This window comes from Ovis canadensis, chromosome 3, assembly GCF_042477335.2.
Source record: "Ovis canadensis isolate MfBH-ARS-UI-01 breed Bighorn chromosome 3, ARS-UI_OviCan_v2, whole genome shotgun sequence".
Lineage (NCBI taxonomy): Eukaryota > Metazoa > Chordata > Mammalia > Artiodactyla > Bovidae > Ovis > Ovis canadensis.
In genome coordinates this window covers 210,016,689-210,028,915 of record NC_091247.1, presented here as the reverse complement: position 1 = coordinate 210,028,915, position 12,227 = coordinate 210,016,689, and the positions used below count along the sequence as shown (strand labels likewise).

General features: G+C 38.8%; 1 protein-coding gene across 1 annotated transcript; it reads right to left on the bottom strand.

Annotated features, from left to right (window-relative positions):
• On the bottom strand, positions 1 to 939 carry LOC138438326 (taste receptor type 2 member 42-like). Its single transcript, XM_069586492.1, has one exon. The coding sequence runs from the start codon at positions 937 to 939 to the stop codon at positions 1 to 3; it is 939 nt and encodes a 312-aa protein (XP_069442593.1).
• Between the last annotated feature and the right edge of the window lie 11,288 nt (positions 940 to 12,227).

The window sequence follows — 12,227 nt, the reverse complement described above, 5'->3', positions numbered from 1 at the left end:
CTATGAAGCTAAAGATTTCACTCTTTTCAGGCGGCAGTTAAGATACCACAGTAGTCCTATGGCATTTTGTCTCAGCTTGCTATTTCCCAAAATTAGGATAAATGAGTGGCTTGAAGGAAAAACAGTCGAAGTTAACACAACCACCAATTTGGCCAGACATCCCTGCAGTTTAAGGAAAACCCAACCTGTTAATAGGACGGAAGAAACATGAATGACGAAGAGGAAGAGGAAAGACATCACCATTTTCATGGCTCTTTTATGGGCCTCTGTGCTGAGATCCTTTGAGCTGGGGTTGAGCTGCAAATTCCTGATGTGCCTCATCAAGGAGAGGACTAAGAGGAGCAGTGAGGTCAGGGACAGAAGAAAGGGGATTAAGTTGATGAAGTTAAAAACAATCAACTGGTGAAGATAATGAGTTTCACTTACATTTGGGGACCACGTTGAGTTTCTTGCATATATTTTGTAGCTGTTAGTTGAGATATGACTAAACATATATATTGATTCAGAATTCAAAAACAGTAAGGACAAAGACCCCAAGAGAAGCACCAGTACCACACTACGAATTCGCCACCGCAGCCAAGTGAAGCAGGGGTGGGAGAAGTTGGCTACTTTAAAGAAGTAGAAAACACTTAGGCAGGTGGCAAACCAGGTAGCTAGGTGATTGGACAGTATCCAAAAACTATTAACAACCTTTGTTAGTTTATCAATGGCATATAGGTGTGGCCATAGTACCAATAAAAATGAGTCACATAGTATTGCCCAAAGTTGACTGATTCTGGAGATAGCCAGGCCTGTGAGGATGCAGTCAGCTGATGAGAGCTTTTGTCTCTTCACCAGGTCAATGCAGTTAACTAGTACAATGAACCCATTCCCCAACATTCCAATCACAAATCCTCCTATTGTTGCTACTAGAAAAGTATTTTCAATTCCAGATGGCATTTCTGTAGAAAGAGTCCAGAAAGCTGATACTATTTTTCGCTGATTTTTTCTTGCTTTTGTTGCTGTCCAAGTGTTGTAGAAGGATACCCAGTTTGATTCTTTTCAAAAATGCTTAATGAAACTCAGATACCATCTCACATATCTTCATAAAGATCTTTCTCTTTTCTTCCAGCCGTAGTTCTGAAATTTATGCAAGGAGATCCACTCCCATAGCTCTAAATGGAAAACTTGAATTTTGCTTTCAATCGGCTACTGATTTCCAGATTAAGCAGTGAATGTGCCCACTCATCATTGGTGCTGGCAGCAATTTTCCACTTGTGGAGACATCTGGAAAAGGAAAATCAGATATGCAAAGATGCAAATGTGAGACAGATTTCTTTACACTCATTTGTACTTCCTTTCTCAACAGAAACTCGATGCCATTTGGATTCATGTTTCTCAATTTTAATAGTATTCTCAGAAAATAACCTCTGAAATAGAAACATTGTTCATCGATTTCATTTAATAATCTCCATAACATTTCAGATACTGTTATAGATGAAAGAAACATAATAAAGAGAAGCAATATATAGGATCTCACAGAGTTATGGAAGAAATAACTTTTAATAAACTATTACTATTGTATATGACAAAAACTTGACCAAAATGCAGTTGGAACACCGAGGATGGTGTTTCAAAATCTATAGTTGATAGTTAATTTTCGTTTCTAAGGACAAAGACAATTGGCTTAGGGTTTGAAGCCTTTTAAGATTTCTTAAAGAAATAGATTAAAAGGGAAGTGATATGCAAAGTACCAAAATCATACCTCTTTCTGAGCTCCTACTTTGAATTTTTGAACTTTGTTTCCACGTAGCTACTGCCTATTTGATTCTGAATTAGGTATCATCAACTTAGAGGAAAAAATACCAAGAAAAAAGCCAAAAAAAGCAGGTGATGGATGAGTAGGAGATAAGTTCTCCTTTTCATTAATTCTGCTTTTGATAAAATTCTTCATCTCATAAAAAATTGATTTATAAGTGAACTGTATTTTCACTTCAACAAACAACTAACTGTAATACAACGGTTTACAACCTTGACTGTAAACTGGAGCCTCCCTCCCACCACCCACCCCCACCTCATTCCTCTAGTTCATCACAGAACCCTGAGCCCATTGAGCCAACTGTGACTGTGGTTGACAAACAACCTACTTCATGTCCATCTCAGCCTCTCTGTGTGATGCTAAGGCACTCAGCTGGGCTGAAACTACCTGTGGGAGTCCTCACAGACATTTCCCCACCAGCCAGTGTTGTCTCTGGACTGGCTGTTTTGGTTCTTATTATGATTGCAAGACCCACCTCAGTAGCAACCATCAGGAAAAAAGCAAAGTTTATTACTCACAGATCCAGAGGGTACATGACACATCCAGGGCCATACAGTGAAGTCATGAGGAGAGAGGGAGAAAGCACCTGGGACTCTGCCTTTTAAGGGTTGAGGGTAGGGTGCCTAGGGTTTCACAAGTTCACTCTTTAATGGTGAAATTAAAATGTAAGAGAGGGAATTAGGGCTCTTGAGGGGAGGAATGGAGTCACTTGAGTGAACGGTCAGTTATCTAGTTTACCTGGCATTTTCTAATGGGGAAACTTCATGGGTTGGGGGCAACCTGGCATCTTATCTAGGTGTTTATTAGTAGTTGTAGACAGCTGGCAATATGTCCTATCAAGATGGAGGCCTTTAGGACCTCCTTAGTGGTCTAACAGTTTCACTGCTGAGGGAGTGGTTTCAATCCCTGGTTAGAGAACTAAGATCTCACAAACCACATAGCCCAGCCAATAAAAGTAAAAGACAGCGGTGCCAGAGATGGATACCTCGGCAATCAAAAGGCTATTGTCAGGCACTTATATGACCTTAGCCACCTTGGCAGTCACCTACACTCCACAAGGAAAGGAACTATGTTCTGTCATCCACTGATCTCTTTCCAGTTCCCAGAATAAAGAGGGCCTGGCAAATAGAAGGCCCTCAATAACTGTTTGTCAAGTGAATGAGTGTTAACTCGGCTGATTATCTCATTGGGAACACAGAAAAAGAGAAAATGCATTAAGACTTGATGGTGAAACTAGTATTAGAGCAAGAAAAGATGGAAACCCTTTAAAGCTAGAGACAGTTTTGTAACATATGAACTCATGAGAGATTTCTGTACTCACCTGAAATAACCAACACTGCTCTCGTCTTCTGGTTCAAATCAGAAGTCATACCGAATCATTAAGATCATTGTACACATCTGGCAACCAAAATGTGGGAGTCTTTGAAGGAGAACTACTTTAAGCCCAAAGAGTTGAAAATGGATAGAAAACTCTAGCTTTTGTGGCAGGGGAGCAAGAAGGCCTAGAGATCACTGATGTTTTCAGAAATGCTCTGACCTGGTATAGAAGGCTACCTGAGAAGCAGACTTCACTGATAGGTGTGGCTTAGCAGTGACAAAAAAAAAAAAAAAAAACCAGACAGCAAATCAGCCAATAGGTGCTTAGTCATTAAAAAACACTTGAGTTCATAGTTATACACTTTACACTAAAGGAGAAACTCACTCTAAAGGATATAATTACAAATTTAAAATCACAAGTGCCATATGCTATAAGTTAAATTCAAAGTCCAAGTTAACAATCACAGTTTTAGAAAAATCTACGTAACTGCAGAACTATCTCATTTCCTGGGGAACTGCCTTTATATCCTTTATTCTTACAATGATCGATTTATACATGCAAAAGAAAGTGCTATTGCATGTTTAAATGAAAAGCATATTGTTAAAAAAGTTTTAGGTAGATAATGATTCATTAAATTTATGTATATGCTATAATATTCCAAATTAATCAGTCTAAACTTAACCATAATGACAATAATTGAGGTCAGAAAATTTGCGAACATTGATTTTATAATTGTCAGTAGGAAGATTCACATTTCCTCCAAGAAATAGTGAGAAAACACATTGAGAGAAGCTAAAGCAGAGGATATGGGGGAAGGCCTATTGGGAAGGTCCCATGGGGGCCTGCTCAGTTACATTTCCCTTCCCTGAGCCCACACATTTAGATTTCCCAATAGTTTTAGACATAAGGCAGAATTAGAGGAGAATAAGGTTTATTAGAGTGGGAGACGCTGTTGGAACAGTGGGCCAGCTCAAGAGAGAACAAAGAGTCGGACAGTCACAAAGGGTTGGACATGCCTGAGCGACTGAACTGAATAGTCTCAGAGAAGTCAGCAACAAATGCTCCCCTAGTTGTGATGCTCTATCATCCTGTCAATAGAAAGATGTCCCATTTATTTGCAAGCAAAGAAATAGCCTCCTAATTCTTTTTGAATCACAACTTAGAGCTTCCACACATTGACCTTAACAACAACTGCTTTTCTGGTCACTAAATGAAAGCACTAGCCTTTGTGTTTTTCAGGTAAAAGGGATCTTCAATGTTTCTTTGCCTTCAGTGTTTCTAAGCCAAGAAGCAGTCAACTGGGACCAGGGCCACAGCTTGAAGGGACAAAGATTTAATCATTCATACCTGAAGGATATTTCTTCAGCTTAATCACTGCTATGGAGCTTCCAAGGTGGCACAGTGGTAAAGAATCAACTTGCCAATGCAGAAGAATCAGGAGATACAGGTTCAATCCCTGGGCTGGGAAGATCCCCTAGAGAAGGAAATGGCAACTCACTCCAGTATTCTTGTCTGAGAAATTCCATGGACAGGGGAACCTGGAGGGCTACAGCCCATAGTGTCACAAAGAGTCAGACACAACTGAACATGGGGCACAAGCACACAATCCCTGCTGTCTGTGAACATTTCTTGTTTCCTGGTACATTTTTGTTTCACTTAGAATTCTTTCATTTTTGTAATTGAGGTTACAAAATTAGGTTTTGCTATTAGGTTTCTTTTCTCCCCAAAATCCTTAAAGGGCAGATATATCCCCTGGTTCCTCCTCATGACAAAACTAAGACAATCTAACTTAATAAATTCCCACACTGGTAAGCATTAGTGTCTCAAACTCAAAGCAAGAATAGTTGCGTTTTGTTTGTTTGTTTGTTGTTTTTTAGTTTTCTGAGGTTGCATTTATATTGGTGTCCAAGGAGATAAAAAAGGCTCCCCTACATATGTTCCCCAAATAAATCAAAAAAATCTTTCAAATAAGTTTGTTTTTGTAATAATTGGTCTTAAGGTCCTTAATAGAACATAGATTACTCTAGACAACATATCCAGTGTCTTATATGACAGAATTGAGAATGACCATGTGATAAGCAAGCACCCCTTCAAAGGATGTCCCTGGCTCAGAGGACATGGGGTCTAATCAGGATCTTGCTAGGAGAAGCCACCTATTGAGAGAGAATAGATAAATGACATGAGACATTAGGAAATCTGCACATCTCTTTCTCAGACATCAGTGAAGTTACGTGTTTCTATCTGATCTGCACACTCAGCAGGGTTCAAGAAAACATGCCCTGATGTTCTTGATTTATGTCTTACCAGATGGGCTTCCCAAGTGGTGCTAGTGGTGAAGGATCCACCTGCAATGCAGGAGACTTCAGATATTTAGTTGGATAACTGGGTGGGGAAGACCCCCTAGAAAAAAAAATGGCCACTCACTCCAGTATTCTTGCCTGGAGAATCCCCATGGACAGAGGATCCTGGCGGACTACAGTCCATGGGGTTGCAAAACAGTCAGACATGACTAAAGCGACTAAAAACGAACTGACTTCAGCACTAGTCTTACGGATCAATGATAACACTCTTCCATCCATAAAAAGTTTATTTTTTCCCCTCCTACAAATTGCCTGAGTGAACAAACTGAAATAAAAATGGTTACACCCAGATTCTTAAAGTGAACATTTATTTGGTGAATGAGAAAAGGGTGGTTAGTGAGAAATCAATGTTACTCTTCCTCTTACCCCAACACTATTTGTCACAGGGTAGGTTATTATCTGGGGAAGGAAATGGCAACACAGTCCAGTATTCTTGCCTAGAGAATCCCATGGACAGAGGAGGCTGCTGGGCTGCTGCCCAGAGGGTCACACAGAGTTGGACATGATTGAAGTGAATTAGCAGCAGCAGCAGCAGGTTATTATCATTCAGTCTTTCTTCTCCAGATTGCATGGGGCCAGTAACATACATATTGGGAGTGGCTCTTCTTGTATTATGGCTTGTCTGCCACTGAGTCACTCACAGAGGCTCTTTTCACAGGGCTGCCAAGCTTGATCTCATCTGCCATTCAAGCATACAGCTTATAATATCTATACATCAATTGTAATTACTCTAGCCTATGGCCTGGTCATTTATTAGTCTTTTGGTATACTTTGACAAAAATAGGTCTCTGTTCCTTATAATTCCGTCTTCCTAATGTGGCTGCAGAAATATAAACTTACTCCTAGTTAGACACTTACACTAAAGATTCATTTATTCCAAGCACAGTTTGCTTATTTCTTTATGTACTTTACCAAACAGAAATTTAGTAACTAAAGCTCAGTTCAGTTCAGTTCAGTCGCTCAGTCATGTCCAACTCATGGCCTCCCTGTCCATCACCAACTCCCGGAGTTCACTCAGACTCAGGTCCATTGAGTCAGTGATGCCATCCAGCCATCTTATCCTCTGTCGTCCCCTTATCCTCCTGCCCCGAATCCCTCCCAGCATCAGAGTCTTTTCCAATGAGTCAACTCTTCACATGAGGTGGCCAAAGTATTGGAGTTTCAGCTTTAGCATCATTCCTTCCAAAGAAATCCCAGGGCTGATCTCCTTCAGAATGGACTGGTTGGATCTCCTTGCAGTCCAAGGCAATCTCAAGAGTCTTCTCCAACACCACAGTTCAAAAGCATCAATTCTTTGGCGCTCAGCCTTCCTCACAGTCCAACTCTCACATCCATATATGACCACCGGAAAAACCATAGCCTTGACTAGATGGACATTTGTTGGCAAAGTAATGTCTCTGTTTTCAATATGTTCTCTAGGTTGGTCATAACTTTTCTTCCAAGGAGTATGCGTCTTTTAATTTCATGGCTGCAGTCACCATCTGCAGTGATTTTGGAGCCCAGAAAAATAAAGTCTGACACAGTTTCCACTGTTTCCCCAGCTATTTCCCGTGAAGTGATGGGACCAGATGCCATGATCTTCGTTTTCTGAATGTTGAGCTTTAAGCCAACTTTTTCACTCTCCTCTTTCACTTTCATCAAGAGGCTTTTTAGTTCCTCTTTCTGCCATAAGGGTGGTGTCATCTGCATATCTGAGGTTATTGATATTTCTCCTGGCAATCTTGATTTCAGCTTGTGCTTTTTCCAGCCCAGCATTTCTCGTGATGTACTCTGCATATAAGTTAAATAAGCAGGGTGACAATATACAGCCTTGACGTACTCCTTTTCCTATTTGGAACCAGTCTGTTGTTCCATGTCTAGTTCTAACGGTTGCTTCCTGACCTGCATATAGGTTTCTCAAGAGGCAGGTCAGGTGGTCTGGTATTCCCATCTCTTTCAGAATTTTCCACAGTTTTTTGTGATCCACACAACCAAAGGCTTTGGCATAGTCAATAAAGCAGAAATAGATGTTTTTCTGGAACTCTCTTGCTTTTTCGATGATCCAGCAGATGTTGGCTATTTGATCTCTGGTTCCGTTGCCTTTTCTAAAACCAGCCTGAACATCAGGAAGTTCTTTGTTCATGTATTGCTGAAGCCTGGCTTGGAGAATTTTGAGCATTACTTTACTAGTGTGTGAGATGAGTGCAATTGTGCGGTAATTTGAGCATTCTTTGGCATTGCCTTTCTTTGGGATTGGAATGAAAACTGACCTTTTCCAGTCCTGTGGCCACTGCTGAGTTTCCCAAATTTGCTGGCATAGTGAGTGCAGCACTTTCACAGCATCATCTTTCAGGATTTGAAATAGTTCAACTGGAATTTCATCACCTCCACTAGCTTTGTTCGTAGTGATGCTTTCTAAGGCCCACTTGACTTCACATTCCAGGATGTCTGGCTCTAGATGAGTAATCACACCATCGTAATTATCTGGGTTTTGAAGATCTTTTTTGTACAGTTCTACTGTGTATTCTTGCCACCTCTTCTTAAAATCTTCTGCTCTGTTAGGTTCATACCATTTCTGTCCTTATCGGGCCCATCTTTGCATGAAATATTCCCTTGGTATCTCTAATTTTCTTGAAGAGATCTCTAGTCTTTCCCATTTTCTTGTTTTCCTCTATTTCTTTGCATTGATCACTGAGGAAGGCTTTCTTATCTCTTCTTGCTAATCTTTGTAACTCTGCATTCAGATGCTTATATCTTGCCTTTTCTCCTTTGCTTTTTGCTTCTCTTCTTTTGACAGCTATTTGTAAGGCCTCCCCAGACAGCCTTGTCTAACTCAATGAAACTAAGCCATGCCTGTGGTGCCACCCAAGATGGGCGGGTCATGGTGGAGAGGTCTGACAGAATGTGGTCCACTGGAGAAGGGAATGGCAAACCACTTCAGTATTCTTGCCTTGAGAATCCCATGAACAGTATGAAAAGCCAAAATGATAAGATACTGAAAGAGGAACTCCCCAGGTCAGTAGGTGCCCAATATGCTACTGGAGGTCAGTGGAGAAATAACTCCAGAAAGAATGAAGAGATGGAGCCAAAGCAAAAACAATAACATTGTGGATGTGACTGGTGATAGAAGCAAGGTCTGGTGCTATAAAGAGCAATATTGCATAGAAACCTGGAATGTCAGGTCCATGAATCAAGGCAAATTGGAAGTGGTCAAACAAGAAATGGCAAGAGTGAACGTTGACATTCTTGAAATCAGTGAACTGCAATGGACTGGAATGGGTGAATTTAATTCAGATGACCATTATATCTACTACTGCGGGCAGGAATCCCTTAGAAGAAATGGAGAAGCCATCATGGTTAAAAAAAGAGTCTGAAATGCAGTACTTGGATGCAATCTCAAAAACGACAGAATGATCTCTGTTCCTTTCCAAGGAAAACCATTCAATATCACAGTAATCCAAGTCTATGCCCCAACCAGTAATGCTGAAGAAACTGAAGTTGAAAGGTTCTATGAAGACCTACAAGACCTTTTAGAACTAACACCCAGAAAAGATGTCCTTTTCATTATAGGGGACTGGAATGCAAAAGTAGGAAGTCAAGAAACACCTGGAGTAACAGGCAAATTTGGCCTTGGAATGTGGAATGAAGCAGGGCAAAGACTAATAGAGTTTTGCCAAGAAAATGCACTGGTCATAGCAAATACCCTCTTCCAACAACACAAGAGAAGACTCTAGACATGGACATCACCAGATGGTCAACACCAAAATCAGATTGATTATTTTCTTTGCAGCCAAAAACGGAGAAGCTCTATACAGTCAACGAAAACAAGACCGGGTGCTGACTGTGACTCAGATCATGAACCCCTTACTGCCAAATTCAGACTTAAATTGAAGAAAGTAGGAAAAACCACTAGACCATTCAGGTATGACCTAAATCAAATCCCTTATGATTATACAGTGGAAGTGAGAAATAGATTTGAGGGACTAGATCTAATAGATAGAGTGCTTGATGAACTATGGACTGTGGTTCATGACATTATACTGGAGACAGGGATCAAGACCATCCCCACGGAAAAGAAATGCAACTAAAGTTTTAACTAAAAAAAAAAAAAACTAAGGTAAAACTTTAGTGTTACTTTTGGTTATTATCTTATAAAGAGTGCAAGATTATCTTTAAGTAATTTATATGAAAGACTATCCAAGAAAAAACAAACTCAGCTATATGTATTCAGCTTGATTTGCACATTACTTTTTACCAATCCAAGATAATCACAATGATAATCTTTGGTAAAATACTAACTTAGTGTCCAAAACAATATATGTACATTTTATTTTGTAAAATGAATGTTACTTTTTATGACACTCTCTTTTTTAAAACTTTTTATTTTGTTAGAGTACAGCCAATTAATGTTGTGATAGTTTCAGGAAGACAGCAAAGAGACTCAGCCATACATATACATGTATCCATTCTCCCCCAAACTCTCCTCCTATCCAGTCTGCTACATAGCATTGAGCAGGACACTCTATTTCTTATCATTAAAACCATCATCAGATTCATTATTGTAACTGATAAACAAAAGCACCACAGAGTGTAGATGTGCTAGCCATTTCAGTTCAGTTCAGTTCAGTTCATTCGCTCAGTCGAGTCCAACTCTTTGCAACCTCATGGACTGCAGCACGCCAGGCCTCCCTGTCATCACCAACTCCCAGAGCTTACTCAAATTCATGTCCGTTGAGTCGGTGATGCCATCCAACCATCTCATCCTCGGTATTCCCTTCTCCTCCTGCCCTCAATCTTTCCCAGCATCAAGGTCTTTTCAAATGAGTCAGCTCTTTGCAACAGGTGGCCAAAGTATTGGAGTTTCAGCTTCAACATCAGTCCTTCCAAAGAACACTCAGGACTGATCTCCTTAGGATGGACTGGTTGGATCTCCTTGCAGTCCAAGGGACTCTCAAGAGTCTTCTCCAACACCACAGTTCAAAAGCATCAATTCTTTGGCACTCAGCTTTCTTTATAGTCCAACTTTCACATCCATACATGACCACTGGAAAAACCATAGCCTTGACTAGACAGACCTTTTTTGTCAAAATACTGTCTCTGCTAGCAATGTTTCTGTTGGCAAAGTAATGTCTCTGTTTAGTTTTCTACATATGGTGTTTGAGGGTGGACATAAATATTAATAATTCTAACATCATTCTTAGCTTCAGGGAACAGCCCTAAAGCAGTACCCTTTCCTATGGCTTTATTAAGGTTAACTTATAGGTCACATATTTATCACCATCTAAATGCAACTTTTTGTTTCTTTACTCTAATACAATCTAAAGATTATATCAAGGGCAAACCTTAACAAGGATGATTTTTAATAATTTCCATTATATATACAAGTATAACATTTGTGCAATATTAAAATTCATACCATCATTTTGAAATTTTATAGTAAACTTTCTTATCCTTAACTTTGTTTACAATTTGTAGTCACCTTATATAAATTCAGATAATTTTAGTCAAAACAACACTATACACATGCACGACCAAAATTTACACTAAACACGTAATGGTATTAAAAAATTTCTGTGTCTTTACTATTGACCTGTTTCCATTTCTTTCTCTAAGAACTCTACTGATCAGATTTTGAGAAAATGTATCTGCACAGACAAAAATATGTTCTCAAACTGTAATTATGATATTTTTGTAAAAGCAGTTGTATGATTTTGAATTAAGGATAATTCTTCCTTCTATGTTTACTTCTATTACATAACATGATAGAAATATTGACTTCTACCACTCTGAAAATACATACCCCATATCCTGGAATTTAACAGAATTAGTAAGTGCACAATACATCATTTATGATTTGGGGTTTCAAATTAAAATTAATATTATAAGCATGTTTTGAACTTCTACTTAAAGAAAATTTAGTTTATTTTGTGCTATGAATATAATTCTTTTTTTCAAGGGAAATAAAAGCAATTTATTTAGATAGATGTCAAAAAGACTTCTGATAAAATTTCACCCTCAATCCAGATATAACCATTAATAGGATTGGTCTAGGAGAACACTTCTTTAATGTGATAAAAACTATTGAAACCTCAATATGGAGATGCCTGGTAACCTTGCTGTTTTTCAGTAGTGTTCTTATAACACTGATTGATGTAGGCATAAAGGATAAAGAAATACGGTAATTGATACAACATTGTAATATAAAAACAAACAAATATTGGAAAGGAAGAGGTCTTTTTCATTTTTTTGCAGATAACATCTATGTTGGCAACAGCACTATGAATATCACTCATTCTGAAACATCTCATTCTTTTGTTATCAGTAAGACTCCCAATAACAATGCAAAGCCTTTTTAAAATTTCTTTTTAAGACTTTTGAGCTATGAGGTTATGTTTTTCCCACCTATGACTTTAGCTGCTTAGTTAACTTTTCTATCAATATTGTATAGATCTTCTACTTAGTCAAGTAGGATTTATCTTAATTTCTAAAGAGTTACAAGCCTCTTCTCCCAAATACGAGTTGAAATTGCACACATCTTTTTCAGAAATCTAATTTGACTATCTTTAAAAGAATATTTGAAACTTTTAAATATTGGTAACCAATGAACATGTGTGAATTATCATCAAAAGCAACCTGTTCTAAGGAAAATTTCAGTTATGCTCAACAATACCTAAAGGAACCCAAGAGGAAAAAACAAAACAGTAGAAGTGAAAATTAACCCTCAAAATCTCCTCATAAAGTTTTCATCTTTGAAAAGATTCTGAAAGTGTTT